Raw genomic sequence first — 25231 nt, forward strand, 5'->3', positions numbered from 1 at the left:
CCGATAATAATGACACCAAAAGTATGAAATCTGATGGAAAACTTATGGAATTATGCTCTCATGAAGTTAGCGGTCTCGACAATGTTTGATGTTTACACATCAGCGATTTTGCCCAATTTGAGCCTTATTTTCAGCCAATTCCCATGTTCCAGTCGAAAAAATAATAGCTATTTCACTAGAACTCCATTTTGTCTATGGAATGAATACAAGAAACCACCCATTTACCAATTTCAACTATCCAATAAAGTGGTCAGAAATTTGCAATTTTGCCAATTTCACAAAAATTTCAAAAGATGCCAATTTTCAAATAGTGTACAAAATAAACCAGACAGACATTCCTGGAACTAAAGTAACATTTCCTCTGTTCATTAGTCACATCCCAAGGTCCCTCTTACATTTCTTTTGCTTTCCACTTTGAATTTTTATTCTCGCAAATAAATATTAGATTTACTGTTATGCAGACTACTGAATTAGTTTAGAAATGGTATAAATAATATCAGCACACTTGTGAATGAATATCAGACTCACCAGTTGATGTGTATTGGATGCATGGCATGATTTGTTTACTTTTGAACTTTGGCAAAAAATCGAACATTGTGAAACCAATCAAATTCATCTCAATTTCTGTAATATGTCTTCCATTCTATAAAATGAGACCAGGAAAACTAGAATACAACCATAAATAGCATATGAAAATACACTGCAAAGTCGCTGTTTTAAACCAAAAACACGGTCAGAGTTTTTTTGCTCATTATGCACTGTGTGCTGCAGGATTTTTTTTATACTGTGCACACTAACCACATAGACCCATTCTTTCATATGTAGGCTTACCAGCTTTCTCTCCCTAGATTTGAAGGTGCTAGAATTTATGTGTATTATTACGGCACCAACCCTGGCGTGCAAGCCATATTAGTACAGCACCAACCCTGAAAGGGTTAAGATTATACATAGATCAGTAAATGCTAAAAATTAAATCTATCAAAAATATTTGAAAAGAGAATAAGTGACAATAATAAAATCCTTGAAACTTTTACAAAAAATCCTATATAAATATTTGATAAAAATGAACACAAATGTCTGCAAGAACACTATAATTTATATTCTTAGCATAATATTTACATTTGTTCTTCCTAATTATTACATTTTATATTTCCTTTAAGGAAAAGGAGATGTAAACTAGAAAGAGAAAGGCACTCCTTATATAGGTAAAGGCAAAGAATAACAGAGTGGCTAAAAGAGGCCAACATATCTGTAATACATATAGAGACACTGGTCAGAGAAATAGTAAACATTGAATTTAAGCTAAAGGAGTCTTACAGGAGTCAAGATATGTGGGAAGAACTGAAAGCCATAAATGAAATGAAAGAACCCCAAAATATTTCTTTTATGCCAAATTGATGTCAAGAACAAAATCCAATATTGAGCACCTACTTAACCCTTTGACTGTCGCAACCCCCAATCCTGAGGTGTCTCCTGGTGTCGCAAAATTTAAAAAAAAAAAAAACATTATTCTCTTTTATGAAATGATAGAGAATCTTTTCTTGATTGTAATGACACCAAAAAAATGAAATTTGATGGAAAACTGAAGGAATTATGCTCTCGCGAAGTTAGAGACCTCGGCGCTGTTTACAAATCGGTGATTTCGCCCACTTTGAGCCCTATTTTCGGCTAATTCCATTGTTCCAGTCACCCAAACTCATAGCTATTTCTTTAGAACTCCATTTTTTCTATCGATTGAATACAAGAAACTACCCATTTGCCAATTTCAACTACCTAATAATGTGGTCAGAAATTTGCAATTTGGCCAATTTCACGAAAACTAAAAAATATGACAATTTCAAAATAAGGTCCAGCATGAACAATGCAGACATTCCTGGCTCTAAAATAACATTTTCTTTGCTCATCAGTCATGTCTCCAGGCCCCTCTGATATTACTCTTGCTTTCTATTTTGAATTTTTATTCAAACAAAAAATAGAAGACTTACTATTATGCAGACTACTGCAATACTGTAATAATTGTATAAATAACATCAACCCATTCATGACTGCATATTAGAATGGCTAGTTGGACATTTATTGGACAATGGTACCATTTGTTTACTTTTGAACATTGGCAAAAATCAAACATTTCCCCTACTTTGAGCTCCATTTCTTTTTATGGGAAAATCAATCAAAATCACCTCTATTTCTATAATATGTTTTCCATTCTATCAAATGAGACCAAGAAAACGAGAATACAACCATAAATACTATACGAAAATAGACTACAAAGTCGGCATTTTAATTAAAAAAACTGTCGGAGTTTTTTTTTCTCATTATGCACTGCGTGCTCCAGGATTTTTTTTATATGGTGCACACTGACCACACAGACCCCTTCTCTCACATGTGGGCCTACCAGCTTTCTCCTGCTTGATTTGAAGCCGCTAGAATTTATGATTATATATACGTCAAACACGGTACCTCGTAAGAGGTATATATATGGCCACGACAGTCAAAGGGTTAAACGAGATGGGTGCTACACAGATGACAGCGAGGAAATGAGTGAGCTACTCAAGTCCCAGTATGACAGAGTTGAAGACCTAAATGAATTTTTTTTAAGACAGAATTTCATAAACTTGAACCTATCTGATATAATCCTGATGCCAAATGACTTCGAAAAGGCACTCTCAACACTGTTATGGTATATCCCTTTTATATATTCTCATGAGTTTATAGCTAAAATATTCCTGAAACATTAACATTAACATGTTCTATCTCCTGAATGTACTTGTGAATGTCTCACAAGATGAACTTTTACACTAAAACACCTGAAACCCTTAGCACATTGATATAGTTTATCTCCTGTATGTACTCGCATATGTCTCACAAGATTGCCTTTTCACTAAAACATTTCAGACAGTACATTGATATGGTTTATTTCCCATATGTACTCTCATATGTGTCACAAGACTGCTTTTTTCAATAAAACATTTCAGACACTGTGAACATTCATATGGTTTCTCTCCTGTATGTACTCTCATATGTCTCACCAATTTGCTTTTTTCAATAAAACATTTCAGACACTCTGAACATTCATATGTTTTCTCTCCTGTATGTACTCTCACATGTTTCACAAGATATCTTTTTTGACTGAAACATTTCAGACACTCTGAACATTGATATGGTTTATCTCCTGTATGTACTCTCATATGTGCCACAAAACTTCTTTTTACACTAAAACGTCTCTGACACTCTGAACATTCATATGGTTTCTCTCCTGTATGTACTCTCATATGTGTCACAAGACTTGTTTTTTGACTAAAACATTTCAGACACTCTGAACATTTATATGGTTTATCTCCTGTATGTACTCTCATATGTGTCACAAGTTTGCTTTTTTCAATAAAACATTTCTGACACTCTGAACATTCATATGGTTTCTCTCCTGTATGTACTCTCATATGTGTCAAAAGACTACTTTTTTGACTAAAACATTTCAGACACTCTGAACAATGATATGGTTTCTCTCCTGTATGTACTCTCATATGTTTCACAAGTTTGCTTTTTTCAATAAAACATTTCAGACACTCTGAACATTGACATGGTTTCTCTCCTGTATGCACTCTTATATGTGTCACAAGTCTGTTTTTTTGACTAAAACATTTCAGACACTCTGAACATTGATATGGTTTCTCTCCTGTATGCACTCTCATATGTGTCACAAGTCTGTTTTTTTGACTAAAACATTTCAGACACTCTGAACATTGATATGGTTTCTCTCCTGTATGTACTCTCATATGTCTCACAAGACTTTTTTTTTCACTAAAACATTTCAGACACTCTGAACATTGATATGGTTTATGTTCTTTATGTTTTTCCATATTTTTTAAATGAAGGTATTTAATTTAAAATACTTTAGTCATACAACAGTGGTATAGTTAATTTTCCTTATGTACTCACATGTCTATTTCATGAATTTTTTTAATTATTTTGGACACTGAACACATAGTTTTCTTTATGAAAAAATCCTATGTTAAGTTTTATTCAGGCAAAACTTTTCCTACTTATGAGTGCTAATAAAGTTTATATTGTGTAAAAACACTATCATAATTTTTGTTTTGTGTTAAAAGATTAATATATGTACTAGAGCACTGCAGATATACTCAATGACATTTTTATTATTATTTCCTCTTGTGTTTAAACAATTTTTTCTGAAAATTTTTAATTACAAAATTACGAACTTGTTTTTTTTCATTAAGCCTTTGAAGGTTCAGATTCCCAATTTGAAAATTCCCCACAAAATCCAAGAATCTAAAAAAAAAAAAATGATTTTTTCTTATGAAATGGTAGAGATTTTTTTTCTGAAGGTAATAAAACAAAAAGTATTAATTTGATCAAGAATTTATGAAGTTATGCTCCCACGAATGTTCCTGTATAAGCAATATTTATGCATTGGCAATTTTACCCACTTTGAGTCTTGTTTTTGACCAGTTACATTGATCTGTTAGACCAAATTCTTATCTATTTTGCTAGTATGTGTTCCAATGCAGGCATTCCTGGTGCTAAACTAACATTTACACTATTTATTAGTTACATTTCCAGGCTTTACAGATGAATTTGATTTTGTTTTTTTATTCACAGATAATTTTTATTCACACACACACAAAAAAAATTACTGTTACTCAATATTGTAATATTGTATAAATAATATCAGCACATTCAGGAATGCACATTTGACCCACCGTCTGGCATACATTGCACACGTGATGCGATTTGTTTATCCTCTATCTAACATTTGCAAAAATAGAATATTTTTGCTACTCTGAACTCAATTTCAGGCTATTTTCAGTACTAAAATCTAACAAAATAATTTCTGTAATACATCTTCAATTCTATCAAATGAGACCAAGAAACAGTGAATGCTACCATAAAAACCATATGAAAATACACTGAAAATTTGCTGTTTTAATCCAAAAACAGTTGTTTTTTTCTCATTATGCACTGTGTGCTGCAGGATTTGTTTTATATAGTTCACACTTACCATATTGATGCATTCTCTCATATTTAGGCCCAAATTTACCACTCACAGCTTATCTGAGTAAGCTGAGCTCATGATGTAGTACTACAGCTTGGACCCTGGCTTAAAAGTCATAGAACAATGGACTCTCAAAGAATTAATTGCCATTCATTTTTAGATAGAATACCCAAAATGAAAAGCAAAATTGTTTAATAAGCAATGCTTAGCTAGTTAAAAATACACAAGAATAACAGATGTTGCCTTTCTTGAAGTACTGAAGATATAGCATCTTTCAAGACACAACCTGGTAGTCTTCTGCAAAATACTTCTGCAATATCAGTTGTTGTTCAAGACACTTACACTGGTGCTTCTTAAAGTATTGATGATGTAGTGTCTGGCAAGAAACAACCTGGTAGTCTTCTGCAAAATACTTCTGCAATATCAGTTGTTGTTCAAGACACTTACACTGGTGCTTCTTAAAGTATTGATGATGTAGTGTCTGGCAAGAAACAACCTGGTAGTCTTCTACAAAATACTTCTGCAACAGAAAGATAATTGAGTACAGTAAAATATTCCACAATTACCAACAAAACATATTTATTTATTTATTTATTTATTTATAATTTGAGCACACTTACAGAGGTACAAAAAAAATACAGATAAGAGCAGCATGCCAAAGCCACTTATACTATGCATAGCATTACGGGCTGGCTTAAAATTAACTTAAGATTAACTAAGCAATGATGAAATCAGTGAAAAACATTAATGTAAACTGATTACTATAAAGCACAAGTGAGTATTACAAAGACAGGTCATTGTTATAAATTCAGTAGAATGGAGTATTCTGTTAGGTAGTGTATTTAAAAAATAATAAAGTTAGATTGGGTTTTAGGTTTAACATTTATGTGATATAATTGTGAGAAACATTTAAGATATACAATTTATAAGGTTCAGTTATTCAGTATTTATTTGGTTTTGGGTGAGTAAGTGATCTTTGAGAAGAGACTTGAATTTATAAACAGGTAGTGTTTCTTTTATATTTACAGGTAATGAATTCCAGATTTTAGGGCCTTTTATGTGCATTGAGTTTTTGCATAGCGTGAGATGGACACGAGGAATATCAAAGAGTGATCTGTGCCTTGTGTTATGGTCATGTGTTCTGTTGAGGTTGGCAAGGAGATGTTTGAGGGGAGGGTTAATATCAGAGTTGAGTGTTCTATGTATGTAATAGGTGCAGTAATAAGTATGGATGTTTTGTATGGTGAGTAGGTTGAGTGTATTGAACATTGGTGGAGTGTGCTGCCTGTAGTGAGAATTTGTTATCATTCTAACTGCAGCCTTTTGTTGGGTAATTAGTGGTCTGAGATGGTTACTTGTTGTTGAGCCCCATGCACAAATTCCATAGGTGAGATAGGGGTAAATAAGAGAGTGATATAGGGCCAGGAGGGCTGACTGTGGAGCATAGTACCGTATCTTCGATAGTATGCCTACAGTCTTGGAAATTTTCTTAGAAATTTGTTGTATATGTGTATGAAATTTGAGTCTATTATCAAGGTGGATTCCTAAGAATTTTCCCTCTGTTAGCTTTGTGATAGGTGATCCGTTTATCATTATGTTAAGAGGGACATCTGTAGCTCTGTTACCAAACTGAATGAAGTAGGTTTTGTCAATGTTTAGTGTAAGTTTGTTAGTACTCATCCAGGTAGATATTTTCTGTAATTCGGTATTTACAGTATTGGCTAGCGTGACTGGGCTCGGGTGGGAGAAGACGTATGTTGTGTCATCAGCAAATAGTGCGGGTTTGAGTAATTGAGAAGCATTTGGTAGGTCATTTATGTATAGGAGAAAGAGAAGAGGGCCAAGGACACTTCCCTGTGGGACACCAACTGTAATTGGTTGTGCAGAAGAGTTTGCCCCATTTGCGTACACATATTGGCTTCTGTTGCTGAGGTATGACTTGAGGTAGTTGAGGGAGTGCCCTCTTATACCATAGTGTGACAATTTTACGTGGAGCAAGTCATGGTCAACTGTATCAAAAGCTTTACGTAAGTCAATGAAGATCCCCAGTGGGACTTCTTTTTTCTCTATTGCAGTGTATATATGTTCTAGCATGTGTATAATAGCATCATTAGTATTTTTATTAGGCCTGAATCCAAATTGGCAGGGGTTGAGTATGTTTTGGGAGATAAGGTAGGAGTAGATTCGTTTATGAATTAATTTTTCGAAGATTTTTGAGAGAGGGTGTAAGTTGGATATTGGCCTATAGTTATTCAACTCTGTTTGGTCTCCTCCTTTGTGGATCGGGGTGACCCTTGCTATTTTGAGTACTGTAGGGAAGGTGGAGGATTCAATGGATTTGTTAAAGAGTGTTGCAGTGATTGGTGATAGCACTTGTGACACTTTTTTGTATATAAAGGGTGGTAAGGTATTTAAATCTCCTGCCTTGTTTTTTAGTGCGTTGATAATAAGGGAGACTTCGTATGGGTTAGTCGGAGCTAGGAACAGTGTGTTCGGGTAGTTGCCGGTGAGGTAGTCATTTGGTGGGGTATCTGAGCTTGGGATTTTATTGGCAAGGTTTTGTCCTATAGTGGAGAAGAAATCATTGAGTCTGTTTGCTGTTTCTGTTGGTGGGAGTTGGGGTTCATCTGATTTTGCTAATTTTATTTCGCTATTTCGTGATATCTTTTTTGTTCCCAGAATTTCTGATAGGGTTTTCCAGGTCTTTTTTATATCACCTCGTAAGTTGGATAATCTGTTCTCATAATACAATTTTTTTGCCCTTCTTATCAGGCTGGTTAGGATTGACGAGTAACGTTTTGTTTGGTCTCTGGTTATGTGACCCATTCTGTACTGTTTTTCATATTGGTGTTTTGTATTTATGGATTTGAGAATGCTGGGTGTTAGCCAGGGACTGTTCAGTCTCTTAGCTGTCATCTGCTTAGTTTTTTTAGGGCAGTGCTTGTTATAGAGGTATTGAGTCTTTTTTAGAAAATTATTAATACATTCGTCAATATCTGTATTGATTTCTAGCTCAGTGTGCCAGTCAATGTTTGCTACTGCTGTTGTGAAGTTATTAATGGCTGCCTCATTGTGAAGTCTGAAGGTGACTTTAGTAGTGTCTTGGGGTAATTTACCAAGAGTTGTTATGAGGAAAGTAGGGTAGTGGTCTGTGGTATTATCTGTAATTATGCCTGATTTTAAAGGGGATATGGTGTTGGTCCAGATGTGGTCAAGTAGGGAAACACTAGTCTCTGTAACTCTTGTAGGTTTTGTTACTGTTGGTAGCAACATACAGTTACTCATTGTGTTTGTGAATTCAGTAACGTGTGGGTCCTGGTCTTGCAGGAGATTTATATTGAAGTCACCTGAGAGTAGTAAGTGATCTTTGTTCATGCGTGCATCAGTTATCATACTTCCTAGGTTTTGACTAAATTGGCTAATGTTTGACTGTGGAACTCTGTAGATGTTTATCAATGTGAGAGGTTTTTGTAGGTATTTGGATTTGAATTTGGCTATTATATATTCCCCATGTTCATCTCTTGTGCAAGTATTAGTGATACATTCTAGTTGGTCTGAGTAGTATATGGCTGTGCCACCCCCTTGTTGGTCTGGCCTACAGTTGTGTATGGCTGTGTAACCAGGAATGGCATAGACATCTGTACTATCAGGCTTTAGCCAGGTTTCAGTTAGTGTAATGATGGACATATTGGCATGTAAGGAATTTAGTAATGCTATGAGGTCATCGTAATGCTTGCTTAAAGATCTGATATTGTAGTTAAAGATAGTTATGTTGTTGTTGGCACTGAGAAGTGCCTTTGATTGTTCTGCAGTGTAGTAATTACAGTAACTGTTTGATTCATTTAAGTCATTAAATAAGAGGTTGGTATCTGGATCAATGCTTGTAATCATAAGATTTGTAGTGAATCTATAGTTAGAATTAAGTATAAAACAAAGTAAATAGTCTTAAGCTAAAAAATAGCACCTGAATTATTTAACAAATGTAAAATAATGAGCTAAGGTAATTTTTTTTTTTTTTTTTTTTTTAGCTAAAATAAAGGAGACAATATAAAAGGGACTAGTACAAATAAAGTGATGATCAAATAATGGAGCTTGGGAATATGATAGTAGGTAGTACTATAAAATAAATGAGCTTTGGAATATAATGGCAAAATTGTGAACTTGTTCTACTTTAGCACCTGAGAATAGCACCTTGATTATTTTAACAATTGTGAATGTATAAGCTAGGGTAGTTATATAAAGCTAAAATAAAGGAGAAAATATATAAGGGACTAAAATTAAGTAATGGTAAACAAAGTTAAATGGACAGATGGTCACTATGAAATAATATTGGTTTAGGAGTAAGATCTGATTTGTAATATTAGATAAATTGAGCAGTTTATTGCACAATAAAAGTAAAAAAAATGAGGTAGTTGGTACTAGCTAGCAAAAGATAGTTTTGGTACTTGCAAAAAAGTAATTGGAATATACACTAATTGCATACACAATGTAAAGTGACTAAAAAAACAAGTAGTGATAAACAAAATTAAATGGACAGGTAAGAAAAAATGAATATTATTAATTTGGAGTAAGATTTGACTTTTAATTTAAAATTATGAGCAATTAATAGCAGTAAGAAAGTTATAGAGTATTGGAGGTAGTTGGCATTAGCTAGTGATGAAAAATAATAAAAATAATAATGTACAATATAATAGTAACGTACACTATATGCACCACACGTATATATGTATTAAGGGCACTTATCTAATCTGTTACAGAAATGTCAGCTTTTCTAAGGAAGGTAGAGAAATCATGTTCGTTTGAGATGGTATATTGTTGTCCTGTTGATGTTTTCCTTACTAGTATTTTCCCATCTCGCGTGAAACACTGATGTATTTTGTTTTCCTGTTTAAGTTTTCTCAGCCTGAACAGAAGGTTTTGACGTTTTTTTGTTAGACACTCATTTATGTACACTCCATTTTTCATTGTAATTGCTGATTTAATTAGGTCCTTTCTTTTATCGTATGAATGAAGTCGGATCATTATACTGTGTTTACTTCCTGGTTTTCCTAACAAACGTGTTTCTTTGATTTCATTGTTTTGCACGATGACTTGTACGTGGTCCTGTATTATCCTGACAGCAGTTTCTTTGCACTGAGCTTGTGTTATGTCACTAGGAATGTGTGGACTGTTTATTATAACTGCATCAGACAACTTATCTTGTTCAGTTTTGTCGTCTTGGAAATCAAGGTATTCATTTAGTCAAGTGTGCATGTTCTGATTCCAGTCCTTGATTGCTTCTTCAACCTTCATATTTATTGTTGTTATTTGCTCAGTGTGACTGGCTATAGCTGCTTTTAGAGTATTTTCTGTGTCAACACTTCCCGATGTAATCTTCTCTTCAAGGTTTTGGATCTTATTCTCGAGGTTGGTTATCTTGGAATCTCGTCGCTCGAGTGCTGCTTTGATATCTTTGATTTCATTTTCTAGAGCAACGATGTAGTCCTTGATATTGTCAGGAATAATCGTACCTGAGTTATCATGGATGAATCCTTTGAAGGGAGTGGAGTTGGAGGGGGAGTCAGCCATGTTTGTTGTTGTTGTTGTTGTTCCCTGGGTGGCGTCGGTGAGGGGGGTTGATGATACACTGGCGTCCTGCTGGGTAGACAAGTTGAGTTCTAGGGTCCTTGCTGTTATTCTTTTATTACTGGTGTTGTGTCTTCTGCGATATCCTTTCATAGTATCACTGAAGTAGATACTGTGTAGCAATGGAGGAGAAGGCTTGTTTTCTCGGAGCTTGGGTTAAGTGGTTGTCTGGCAGCGGAGGCAGTGTTTGGGTTAGCAGGGCTGTCTTCCTTAGATCTTCTAATTTTGTCAAGATTTGGGTTACATTCTTAGTATTCTTGGGTCATGTTGTGGTCTACGTGGGTTCATGTAGTTGAACTTTCACTTAGGCCATCACAAGTTTTGATGGGCGATGTTTTTTTGAGAAAGAAGAGCTGGTAGGATACCGTTGCTGCCGCTGCCGCTGCCGCTGCCGCTAAACTAAAATAATTTTTGATCTATTGTCACATGTTTCACTAAATAAAATTGTCCCTTTTAAATGTTTATCTGTAAAGATCTTCAAGATAAATCACAAATTGTGTATGGATAGACCACAGGCATCAGTAAGTGGTGGTGATAGTGGCGGAGGTGGTGCCACGGCCACGCAGTATGATGCAACAGCCCAGGTTGGGACCCACGCGGCTGAATCATCAGATCCAGGACAAAGTGGAGCATCATCCACCCCTCACACCACAACCATAACTACAACGACAACCAGCTTATGGTGTGCTGTATCCACCAGCAAACTGCATCTGGGATTGTCAGCACAATCCCAATTTTGTTCACAATCCCCATCAGTTTGATGACACTTGAAGTGAAATCCTGCCAGTTTGTTCCCTTGGAAACACTGAAAATAAATTAGAATTCTTTGAACTATTATTTGACTAGCCCTTGATGAAAAATATTATCAGGGAAAGTATTTTGATATTTTGATTACACCATGACAAATAGAATCACATCACCACAGTCAAGACTACACCGATAGAAAGAGACAACTGTTTACCTGGAGTTTACCTGGAGAGAGTTCCGGGGGTCAACGCCCCAGCAGCCCGGTCTGTGACCAGGCCTCCTGGTGGATCAGAGCCTGATCAACCAGGCTGTTACTGCTGGCTGCATGCAAACCAAAGTACGAGCCACAGCCCGGCTGATCAGGAACCAACTTTAGGTGCTTGTCCAGTGCCAGCTTGAAGACTGCCAGGGGTCTGTTGGTAATCCCCCTTATGTATGCTGGGAGGCAGTTTAACAGTCTCGGGCCCCTGACACTTATTGTATGGTCTCTTAACGTGCTAGTGACACCCCTGCTTTTCATTGGGGGGGATGTTGCATCGTCTGCCAAGTCTTTTGCTTTCGTAGTGAGCGATTTTCATGTGCAAGTTCGGTACTAGTCCCTCTAGGATTTTCCAGGTGTATATAATCATGTATCTCTCCTGCCTGCATTCCAGGGAATACAGGTTCAGGAACCTCAAGCACTCCCAGTAATTGAGGTGTCTTATCTCCGTTATGCTCGCCGTGAAGGTTCTCTGTACATTTTCTAGGTCAGCAATTTAACCTGCCTTGAAAGGTGCTGTTAGTGTGCAGCAATATTCCAGCCTAGATAGAACAAGTGACCTGAAGAGTGTCATCATGGGCTTGGCATCCCTAGTTTTGAAGGCTCTCATCATCCATCCTGTCATTTTTCTAGCAGATGCGATTGATACGATGTTATGGTCATTGAAGGTGAGATCCTCCAACATGTTCACTCCCAGGTCTTTGACGTTGGTGTTTCGCTCTATTTTGTGGCCAGAATTTGTTCTGTACTCAGATTAAGATTTAATTTCCTCAAGTTTATCATACCTGAGTAATTGAAATTTCTCATCGTTGAACTTAATATTGTTCTCTGCAGCCCACTGAAAGATTTGGTTGATGTCCGCCTGGAGCCTTGCAGTATCTGCAATGGAAGACACTGTCATGCAGATTCGGGTGTCAACTGCAAAGGAAGACACGGTGCTGTGGCTGACATCCTTGTCTATGTCAGATATAAGGATGAGGAACAAAATGGGAGCAAGTACTGTGCCTTGTGGAACAGAGCTTTTCACTGTAGCTGCCTCAGACTTTACTCTGTGTTCTGTTAGTGAGGAAATTATAGATCCATCGACCGACTTTTCCTGTTATTCCTTTAGCACGCATTTTGTGCGCTATTACACCATGGTCACACTTGTTGAAGGCTTTTGCAAAGTCTGTATATATTACATCTGCATTCTTTTTGTCTTCTAGTGCATCTAGGACCTTGTCATAGTGATCCAATAGTTGAGACAGACAGGAGCGACCTGTTCTAAACCGATGTTGCCCTGGGTTGTGTAACTGATGGGTTTCTAGATGGGTGGTGATCTTGCTTCTTAGGACCCTTTCAAAGATTTTTATGATATGGGATGTTAGTGCTATCGGTCTGTAGTTCTTTGCTGTTGATTTACTGCCCCCTTTGTGGAGTGGGGCTATGTCTGTTGTTTTTAGTAACTGTGGGACGACCCCCGTGTCCATGCTCTCTCTCCATAGGATGGTAAAGGCTCGTGATAGGGGCTTCTTGTAGTTCTTGATGAACACGGAGTTCCATGAGTCTGGCCCTGGGGCAGAGTGCATGGGCATGTCATTTATCGCCTGTTCGAAGTCATTTGGCATCAGGATAACATCAGATAGGCTTATTTTTTTATTTTTATTATCACACTGGCCGATTCCCACCAAGGCAGGGTGGCCCGAAAAAGAAAAACTTTCACCATCATTCACTCCATCACTGTCTTGCCAGAAGGGTGCTTTACACTACAGTTTTTAAACTGCAACATTAACACCCCTCCTTCAGAGTGCAGGCACTGTACTTCCCATCTCCAGGACTCAAGTCCGGCCTGCCGGTTTCCCTGAATCCCTTCATAAATGTTACTTTGCTCACACTCCAAGAGCACGTCAAGTATTAAAAACCATTTGTCTCCATTCACTCCTATCAAACACGCTAATGCATGCCTGCTGGAAGTCCAAGCCCCTCGCACACAAAACCTCCTTTACCCCCTCCCTCCAACCTTTCCTAGGCCGATCCCTACCCCTCCTTCCTTCCACTACAGACTGATACACTCTTGAAGTCATTCTGTTTCGCTCCATTCTCTCTACATGTCCGAACCACCTCAACAACCCTTCCTAAGACCTCTGGACAACAGTTTTGGTAATCCCGCACCTCCTCCTAACTTCCAAACTACGAATTCTCTGCATTATATTCACACCACACATTGCCCTCAGACATGACATCTCCACTGCCTCCAGCCTTCTCCTCGCTGCAACATTCATCACCCACGCTTCACACCCATATAAGAGCGTTGGTAAAACTATACTCTCATACATTTCCCTCTTTGCCTCCAAGGACAAAGTTCTTTGTCTCCACAGACTCCTAAGTGCACCACTCACTCTTTTTCCTCATCAATTCTATGATTCACCTCATCTTTCATAGATCCATCCGCTGACACGTCCACTCCCAAATATCTGAATACGTTCACCTCCTCCATACTCTCTCCCTCCAATCTGATATTCAATCTTACATCACCTAATCTTTTTGTTATCCTCATAACCTTACTCTTTCCTGCATTCACCTTTAATTTTCTTCTTTTGCACACCCTACCAAATTCATCCACCAATCTCTGCAACTTCTCTTCAGAATCTCCCAAGAGCACACTGTCATCAGCAAAGAGCAGCTGTGACAACTCCCACTTTGTGTGTGATTCTTTATCTTTTAACTCCACGCCTCTTGCCAAGACCCTCGCATTTACTTCCCTTACAACCCCATCTATAAATATATTAAACAACCACGGTGACATCACACATCCTTGTCTAAGGCCTACTTTTACTGGGAAAAAATTTCCCTCTTTCCTACATACTCTAACTTGAGCCTCACTATCCTCGTAAAAACTCTTCACTGCTTTCAGTAACCTACCTCCTACACCATACACTTGCAACATCTGCCACATTGCCCCCCTATCCACCCTGTCATACGCCTTTTCCAAATCCATAAATGCCACAAAGACCTCTTTAGCCTTATCTAAATACTGTTCACTTATATGTTTCACTGTAAACACCTGGTCCACACACCCCCTACCTTTCCTAAAGCCTCCTTGTTCATCTGCTATCCTATTCTCCGTCTTACTCTTAATTCTTTCAATTATAACTCTACCATACACTTTACCAGGTACACTCAACAGACTTATCCCCCTAAAATTTTTGCACTCTCTTTTATCCCCTTTGCCTTTATACAAAGGAACTATGCATGCTCTCTGCCAATCCCTAGGTACCTTACCCTCTTCCATACATTTATTAAATAATTGCACCAACCACTCCAAAACTATATCCCCACCTGCTTTTAACATTTCTATCTTTATCCCATCAATCCTGGCTGCCTTACCCCCTTTCATTTTACCTACTGCCTCACGAACTTCCCCCACACTCACAACTGGCTCTTCCTCACTCCTACAAGATGTTATTCCTCCTTGCCCTATACACGAAATCACAGCTTCCCTATCTTCATCAACATTTAACAATTCCTCAAAATATTCCCTCCATCTTCCCAATACCTCTAACTCTCCATTTAATAACTTTCCTCTCCTATTTTTAACTGACAAATCCATTTGTTCTCTAGGCTTTCTTAACTTGTTAATCTCACTCCAAAACTTTTTCTTATTTTCAACAAAATTTGTTGATAACATCTCACCCACTCTCTCATTTGCTCTCTTTTTACATTGCTTCACCACTCTCTTAACCTCTCTCTTTTTCTCCATATACTCTTCCCTCCTTGCATCACTTCTACTTTGTAAAAACTTCTCATATGCTAACTTTTTCTCCCTTACTACTCTCTTTACATCATCATTCCACCAATCGCTCCTCTTCCCTCCCGCACCCACTTTCCCGTAACCACAAACTTCTGCTGAACACTCTAACACTACATTTTTAAACCTACCCCATACCTCTTCGACCCCATTGCCTATGCTCTCATTAGCCCATCTATCCTCCAATAGCTGTTTATATCTTACCCTAACTGCCTCCTCTTTTAGTTTATAAACCTTCACCTCTCTCTTCCCTGATGCTTCTATTCTCCTTGTATCCCATCTACCTTTTACTCTCAGTGTAGCTACAACTAGAAAGTGATCTGATATATCTGTGGCCCCTCTATAAACATGTACATCCTGAAGTCTACTCAACAGTCTTTTATCTACCAATACATAATCCAACAAACTACTGTCATTTCGCCCTACATCATATCTTGTATACTTATTTATCCTCTTTTTCTTAAAATATGTATTACCTATAACTAAACCCCTTTCTATACAAAGTTCAATCAAAGGGCTCCCATTATCATTTACACCTGGCACCCCAAACTTACCTACCACACCCTCTCTAAAAGTTTCTCCTACTTTAGCATTCAGGTCCCCTACCACAATTACTCTCTCACTTGGTTCAAAGGCTCCTATACATTCACTTAACATCTCCCAAAATCTCTCTCTCTCCTCTGCATTCCTCTCTTCTCCAGGTGCATACACGCTTATTATGACCCACTTCTCGCATCCAACCTTTACTTTAATCCACATAATTCTTGAATTTACACATTCATATTCTCTTTTCTCCTTCCATAACTGATCATTTAACATTACTGCTACCCCTTCCTTTGCTCTAACTCTCTCAGATACTCCAGATTTAATCCCATTTATTTCCCCCCACTGAAACTCTCCTACCCCCTTCAGCTTTGTTTCGCTTAGGGCCAGGACATCCAACTTCTTTTCATTCATAACATCAGCAATCATCTGTTTCTTGTCATCCGCACTACATCCACGCACATTTAAGCATCCCAGTTTTATGAAGTTTTTCTTCTTCTCTTTTTTAGTAAATGTCTACAGGAGAAGGGGTTACTAGCCCATTGCTCCCGGCATTTTAGTCGCCTCATACGACACGCATGGCTTACGGAGGAAAGATTCTTTTCCACTTCCCCATGGACAATAGAAGAAATAAAGAAGAACAAGAGCTATTTAGAAAAAGGAGAAAAACCTAGATGTATGTATATATATATGCATGTGCGTGTCTGTGAAGTGTGACCAAAGTGTAAGTAGGAGTAGCAAGATATCCCTGTTATCTAGCGTGTTTATGAGACAGAAAAAGAAACCAGCAATCCTACCATCATGCAAAACAGTTACAGGTTTTTGTTTCACAGTCATCTGGCAGGACGGTAGTACTTCCCTGGGTGGTTGCTGTCTACCAACCTACTACCATAATCAGATAGGCTTGTGTTAACCAAATTCTGTGGCTCTCTCATAAAAAATTCATTTTGATCTTTGACTCTCAGTCTGGTTAGTGGCTTGCTAAAAACTGAGTCATATTGGGACTTGAGTAGCTCACTCATTTTCTTGCTGTCATCTGTGTAGGATCCATCTTGTTTAAGTAAGCGCTCAATACTGGACATTGTTATCGACTTTGATTTGGCATAGGAGAAGAAATACTTTGGGTTTCTTTCGATTTCATTTATGGCTTTTAGTTCTTCCTGCGATTCCTGACTCCTATAAGATTCCTTTAGCTTAAGTTCGATGTTTGCTATTTCTCTGACCAGTGTCTCCCTACGCATTTCAGATATATTGACCTCTTTTAGCCGCTCTGTTATTCTTTTCCGTCGCCTGTAAAGGGAGCACCTGTCTCTTTCCATTTTACATCTACTCCTCCTTTTTCTTAGAGGAATAAGCCTTGTGCATACTTCGAGTGCCGCCAAGTTAATCTGTTCTAGGCATAAGTTGGGGTCTGTGTTGCTTAGTATATCTTCCCAGCTTATATCAGTTAGGACTTGGTTTACTTGGTCCCACTTTATGTTTTTGTTATTGAAGTTGAATTTGGTGAATGCTCCCTCATGACTAATCTCATTATGTCGGTCTGGGGCTCCACGCATACATGTCTGAACCTCAATTATGTTGTGATCTGAGTACAGGAGGGCCCCACTTATACGGCAGGTTAGGTTCCAGGCTACCGCCGTAAAGCGGAAATCGCCGTAAAGTGGAACACCCTTTTTTTCCACTTATAAATGCATACAAACACTAGATAACAAGTTTACACTAACATATAATAAGTTAGCAATAGAACCAGGCATCAAAAAACAATAAAAAGGTACAATACACACATAGTGCACTCATTACTTACCTTAAAATATTTATAGTCTTAATCTAGGGTGAGACAAGTAGTATTTATTGTAAGAAATCAAGTGTGGTATGTATTGTAATAGCCAGGCTACCTTACCAGGCCACCCCACCCACACATACTATTCTATGATATTTAAGCATCCCAGAGTGATAAAATGTATATACAGTTCACTCATTACTTACCTTAAAATATTTGTAGTCTTAATGTAGGGTCAGGAGTAAGTAAATGAGATAAAACGAATAAATGAGAGAGAGAAAGAATGAGTACATGAGAGGTGACAGGCGCAGAGTAAACAAACCAGGCTCCCACATCTTATATTTATGTTTATTTATTCTATTGTGGGGTGTATTTATCATCTTTTTATGTTATGTATCGTGTTTATTATATAATTTTTAAAAAAATATCATGGATGGATTAATGAAAATGTGCATATTACCGTAATATACGACATTTAATGAGACTCGGTGAGTATTGTTATTATGGCGTCACTTGTGCAAGTCGTCTGCTACCACATCTCACATTTATGTTTATTTATTCTACTGTGGGGTGTATTTATCTTATTTATATGTTATGCATCGTGTTTATATAATTTTGAAAAAAATATCATGGATGGATTAATGAAAATGTGTATATTACCGTAATATACGACATTTAATGAGACTCGGCGAGTATTGTTATTATCACCACTTGTGCAAGTCGTCTGCTACCACATCTCACATTTATGTTTATTTATTCTACTGTGGGGTGTATTTATCTTATTTATATGTTATGCATCGTGTTTATTATATAATTTTGAAAAAAATATCATGGATGGATTAATGAAAATGTGTATATTACTGTAATATACGACATTTAATGAGACTCGGTGAGTATTGTTATTATCATTTCTAATATTGCGTCACTTGTGCAAGTCGTCTGCTACCACATCTCACATTTATGTTTATTTATTCTACTGTGGGGTGTATTTATCTTATTTATATGTTATGCATCGTGTTTATTATATAATTTTGAAAAAAATATCATGGATGGATTAATGAAAATGTGTATATTAACGTAATATACGACATTTAAATGACTCGATGTATGTAAGTTTATTTAGGTACAGGTATACATAAGTATAATTATCAGAGTATATATAAAATATGAAATAACTTTTAAAAACATTTGAAATTTTGGAGTTTCCAGACAAAATGGAGAGACTTAGTGCTTACTGAGCTCATGGAGAATGTAAACAAACAGGGTGGGGCACGGTGACCGTATTAGAAAGTCAGGTGGGGGGAGCCGTATAGCGAGTTTTGGTCATAATTTGAAATGTCCGTATTAGCGGAACGCCGTAAAGTGAAACGCCGTAAAGCGGGGCCTTCCTGTATATTGTTTTTGATATGGTGACATTTCTTATCAGATCATCATTGTTAGTGAAGATGTGGTCTAGAGTATTCTCCAGTCTGGTAGGCTCTATTATTTGCTGGTTTAAACTGAATTTTGTGCAGAGATTTAAAAGCTCGTGTGAGTGTGAGTTTTCATCAGAGCTGCCTCCTGGTGTTATTACTGCAACAATATTATTTGCTATATTCCTCCATTTTAGGTGCCTTAAGTTGAAATCCCCCAGGAGCAAGATGTTGGGTGCAGGAGCTGGAAGATTTTCCAGACAGTGGTCAATTTTTAACAGCTGTTCCTGGAATTGCTGGGAAGTTGCATCCGGAGGCTTGTAGACTACCACAATGACTAGGTTTTGGTTCTCGATCTTTAATGCTAAAACTTCCAATACATCATTTGAGGCATTAAGCAGTTCTGTGCAAACAAGTGACTCTGCAATGTACAGGCCAACCCCCCCCCCCCTTTTGCCTGTTCACTCTGTCGCATCTGTATAGGTTGTAACCTGGGATCCATATCTCGTTGTCCAAGTGATCCTTTATGTGGGTCTCAGTGAAAGCCGCGAACATTGCCTTTGCCTCTGCAAGCAGTCCACGGATGAAAGGTATTTTGTTGTTTGTTGCTGGCTTTAGACCCTGTATATTTGCAAAGAAGAATGTCATTGGACTGGTGGTATTGTTGGTACTGGGGGAAATTTTTTTTCCGGCATTAGTATCTGTATCTGTTGGTTTGGAGTGGAGGCCATCGACTGTGGTTCCACTCCAGGAATGACTGGATTTGGTGTACGATTTCTGCCATTTCCTGCCAGTTTTTTTTCCTTCCTGGCACTGAAAAACCTCTCCCTCTTGAGTGGCTGTGACTACCCAGGTTTTCCCATGGCCTGGATGTTTTGTATCTTTTTGTCCCCTTTAGATGGTGTGCCTGGCAATTTAAGTTATAGCACAGTCTTTCCTGTGCTGAAGAGGTACACATTTCAGGGAGAAAAAGCTTACAGGAAGGGAGTTTGCATTTTCTTGTTGTCATATGGGCACGGCATTTTCTAGGGTGGTCATAGTTGCACGTCCCATCTGTTTTTCCAGATTTCCCATGTCTGCAGATACAAAGTGTATAGTATGTGCACAGGCTTGGTTTCCATTTGCCTTGGGTTTCTGTGACTGTATTCCCTGTTGGTGCATGTTTGCTTTGGATTTCTGTGACTGTATTCCCTGTTGGTGCATGTTTACCTGTCTTATTCCAATCCTCCCTAGCACCAACAATGGAGCTCCCACCAGTTGTTTTTGGTAATATATCCTCACTATTGCTAGTGGAGTCCTCTTGTTTGCTATTTCCTGTGGTATTTCTAGTCTGCAATATTGGTTTTATCTTATCTTTGACTACACTTGTTTCCCCACTATGGCTCCTGTCCCCTATGAGGTCATTTATATGCATTCCTTCCTGCGTATAATTCCCGACTACCTGTGGCTGAAATGTATATTTTTTTTTTTTTGCAACAATAATACTTATGCCTCATGTCTAAAAGCATAATATAAAAACATACTTGTCCAGAGATCGGCCAATTTCTACCCCAGACTTCAGTGAAATCATCCCAGTGAACAGATTTATCTTACTGTTATGTATGTTGCACTTCTCTGACACAACAAGGCATGACAGAAATGACAGGTTATACAAGATTGAAAATGTTTTTATGCATCTGAAACAAAAGTTCAACATGTACTTTAATCCATTCAAGAATCTTGTAACTGAAAAGTCTTTGATTTTGTTCAAAAGGCAAATTGTCGTTCAAGCAGTATATATCGAGCAAGAGGAAATGCTTTGATATAAAACTGCTTGTTCTCTGCGACTGTGAAAGTGACCTGGTATTGGACATAATTGTCGACATGGGAAGTAAAACATTGAAAGATACCAGTATGTTAATGGGTATCTCAGGTGATGTAGAGAGAACAATGAAGGCACCATATCTTGGTAAGGGGCATACATTATATACTGATAACTGGTGCACAAGCCCCTTTCTCAGCGAGTTCTTGTGAGTTAACATGACAGAAGTGTGTGGCACAGTGCTTTCTAAACATCAACATATTCCCAGGTTCATCACAGGCACTCATAGTGGTGAGGTGTAGGTGTTTGCTACAATGACAATGCCATTAAAGTGGCATGACAAAGGAGATGTCACACTGATGACATCCATTCACCATAATGTAATGAAAGACAGTGGCAAGGAGGAAAGTGACTAATAAATGTATTCTAAAACCACCAACAGTGATTGATTATACAGAAAACGTGTTTGGTTGACAACTGTGATGTGCAGATTGGCTCTGTCAAATGAGTTCATAAGAGTTACAAGTGGTACATGAAACTTTTCTTCCAGCTCATGGACATTTCAATGCTCAATGCATATAATATGTACCAAATAAAGACCGGCAACAGACTACCATATGGTGAAGTTTGTTTATCTGTTGTTGGACAACTAACATTCAAGTACCAGGTAACAACACCTTCTATACAAAACCGTCCACGAACTGATCAGGAATTACCCAAACATTTGAGGCAGGAAGGCGATCACTTCCTAATACAACTTCCTGCAACTAAGAAGAAATGGGCTCAGAAGAGATGTGTTGTCTGTGCACACAAACAAAACGATGGCAACAAAGACGCACTCAGTTTATGTGCGAGGAATGTAAGATACCACTGTGCATGATACCTTGTCTCAAATACTTCCACAGACTGCAGCAGTTCTAGAAACATGTCCAGTGACTGTACATATGTAAATATATAAGAGAACATTACTAATACAGTGGACCCTCGACCAGCAATATTAATTCATTCCTGAGAGCTCATCATTAATCAAAATTATCGTTAGTCGAGTTAATTTTCCCCATATGAAATAATGGAAATCAAATTAATCCCTGCAAGACACCCAAAAGTATTGAAAAAAAAAATTTTTACCACATGAAATATTAATTTTAATACACACAAACTGAAGAAGACATGCACAGTTACATGACACTTACTTTTATTGAAGATCTGGTGATGATTGATGGGATGGGAGGAGGGGAGAGTGTTGATTGTGTTAGTGTTTAGAAGGGGAATCCCCTTCTATTAGGACTTGAGGTGGCATGTTTGTTGTTGTAAACTATATTACAAAAAACATTAGTTGGCCTTATACTAGTGTCATAATATGCGAGTTCAGAATACTGAATAAACATAAAAAATTTATCATCTGTAATATTACTTTATATAAAAACAATCTTTGGTCAAGAGGTATTCTACAATAATAAATAATATTTAACATAATAATAATATCTGATAAAAACCTATTATCTTTGGTACATATATATGCTACAATAATAAATTATAATTAACATTTGTACAGATATATATATAAATCCTAAAGTAAACTATAATCAACTCATCATGACCCTATCACACAGGGTACAACATTCCTCACACTACTCTGGCACACTCAGTCGTACATCACTAGTTCCACGGAGTTATACTACACTTCCTTCTCTCAGTATTATAGCACTTTCTCTACCATGTCACACAACACCCTTGTCTGTTATGACGCTCCTTCTCTACCATGTCACATGAGACCCTTGTCTGTGTTATGACGCTCCTTCTCTCCATGTCACACGACACCCTTATCTCTGTGTCATATGACACTCCTTCTTTACTGTGTCACACGACACCCTTTTCTCTGCGTCACACGCCCCATCTCTACTGTGTCCACATGACACCCTTGTCTCTGCATCACACACACCATCTCTACTGTGTCCACATGACACCCTTGTCTCTGTCATCACACTTTCTCGGCTGTGTCACCTGTATGGTCTTTCTCCTCAGAGGACAGCCAAACAATACATGCCAGTAGATCGGCCGGAGGCCAGCAAAGTTCACCAAGGCCCCGCAGGTTGAAGTCTGCAAAACTGGCCAGTAAAACTACAACCAGAGGCCCACAGGTTAACTTAAGTCCACAGGGATCTGAGTGACTAATAAAACTGCAGCCATGAGGCCCACAGATGACCGAAGTCAGCAGTAAGTCAGTAGACATCACCTTCAAATGTTCCCCGTGAGGTAGTCTGGTGAATACTCTCTATAAGGCCAGTAGATGTGTACCATAAGGTGGTCTGGTGAATACTCTACTGCCAGCAGATGTATATCGTAAGGTGGCCTGGTTAATACAGCCTGTAAGGCAAGCTCAGCAGTCCCCATATTGGGTTTGATGATGTACCTGTGGTACTGCAGGCCAGCAGGTTAACAATCTAACCACTAGTTTGGCAGGAGGCCATCACATAAACCATAATGGTAAACAATATTATAATAAAAACTTTAGTGCAGTTATTGTGTTCAGTACAATGAGTTCTGGAGGAATCACTTCAGCATCCTCCATTGCATAAGCCTTATAGGTAAGGCTTGGGAGGAAGCAATTTCCAGGACTTTGAACTCTGCTTGGAGAAAATTGTGGCCAGAGAGGGATTTTGAAGGGTTTGAGGCTGACCGTGATGACCCTACGCCTGTTGTAGAATTTATTTTGACATTGGGAAAGTCCGTGGGGTTGGAGGTCAGTGGTGAGGATGTGGAAAAATTGGTGGAGGACCACAGGCAAGAAATAATCAATGAAGAGCTGCAAAAGCTTCATCTGGAAGAGCAACAGACCACAGCTGAGGAAATTGCTTCAGAAAAGGAGGAAGAGAGAGGAGGAGAAGGTGCCTTCTTCAGCGATTAAGGACATGTGTGCAAAGTGGAATGAGTTGAAAAGTTATGTCAAGAAATACCACCCTGACCAAGCTGAAACAAGCCATATGTTAAGTGATAAAACCTTGTCCCACTTCAGGGAAATCTTAGAGAGATGCCAGAAACAAACCTCTCTGGACAGTTGTTTTGTGCAACAGGGGTCCAGTGACTCTTAAGTTGGTCATAGCGGCATTAATAGACAAAGAAGAGAAGTAACCCCAGAGAGGGCTTTGCTACCTGAAGCCCTAATGGAGGGGAATTCCCCTTCCAAACAATAAATCCTCCCTCTCTCCTCCTCCCTATCTTCTAGAAGCCAACAATAGTCATCAATAAAGGTGTTTGGAATGATTAATTGTATTTGCATTAATTCTTATGGGAAATATTATTTTGATTTTTTGCCAAGCTTCTGGAATGGATTACGGCCAATAACCAAGGGTCCACTGTACTATGTACAGTGGACCCCCGCTTAACGATCACCTCCCAATGCGACCAATTATGTAAGTGTATTTATGTAAGTGCATTTGTATGTGTATGTTTGGGGGTCTGAAATGGACTAATCTACTTCACAATATTCCTTATGGGAACAAATTCGGTCAGTACTGGCACCTGAACATACTTCTGGAATGAAAAAATATCGTTAACCGGGGTTCCACTGTACTGTATATATTTCTAGACAAAAGTATGTGACTAAGGTAGGTGAACATGTTTATCTGTCATTGTGTTTGTGACTACAGTGGTACCTCAGCACACAAACAGCTCCGAACTTGAACAATTACGTAAATGCATATTTGTAGGTGCTTTTGTAAGTATACATTTTGGGGCCTGAAACGGATTAATCTCAGGGTTTTAAATTGTTCCAAGTAGACAGAAGTATCGAGAAAGGGGGTGGGGTGGCATTGTATGTCCGAGATTGCTTGAAGTGTTGCATAAAAACGGGTATAAAATCTGAAATAACACATACAGAGTCTCTTTGGATAGAATTTTCATAAGGGCATGAAAATTTATTTTAAGTGTGATATACTGTCCCCCAAACTTAGATAGGGACAAAGGGAGACTACTATGGGTGAAACTTGCTAAGGCCACAATGCAAAATAATGTAGTAATTCCTGGGAACTTCAAATTTAGTTAGATTGATTGGAATTTCGTGACTGGGAAGTTAGAATCTAATGATTTCTTAGAAGTAGTTCAGGATTGTTTTTTGAAGCAGCTTGTGACAGAACCTACAAGGAGAAATAACCTGCTTGATTTGGTTATGGCAAACAAGGAAACCCTTGTTAATAATTTAGAAATTGCAGAGGAACTCGGCACAAGTGATCATAAATAAATTACCTATAGCACTAAATGAAA

At 38.0% G+C, this 25231-nt stretch overlaps 1 protein-coding gene and 1 pseudogene across 1 annotated transcript; one reads left to right on the plus strand and one right to left on the minus strand.

The window, feature by feature from the left end:
* The window catches only part of LOC128700887 (zinc finger protein 84-like), a 299564-nt pseudogene that overhangs the window by 258050 nt on the left and 16283 nt on the right, over positions 1–25231 (plus strand).
* LOC138855442 (zinc finger protein 84-like) lies at positions 1077–5572 on the minus strand. Its single transcript, XM_070104795.1, has one exon. The coding sequence runs from the start codon at positions 3858–3860 to the stop codon at positions 2892–2894; it is 969 nt and encodes a 322-aa protein (XP_069960896.1). The 5' UTR covers positions 3861–5572; the 3' UTR covers positions 1077–2891.

The sequence above is a fragment of the Cherax quadricarinatus genome, chromosome 94 (genome assembly GCF_038502225.1).
Source record: "Cherax quadricarinatus isolate ZL_2023a chromosome 94, ASM3850222v1, whole genome shotgun sequence".
Classification (NCBI taxonomy): Eukaryota; Metazoa; Arthropoda; class Malacostraca; order Decapoda; family Parastacidae; genus Cherax; species Cherax quadricarinatus.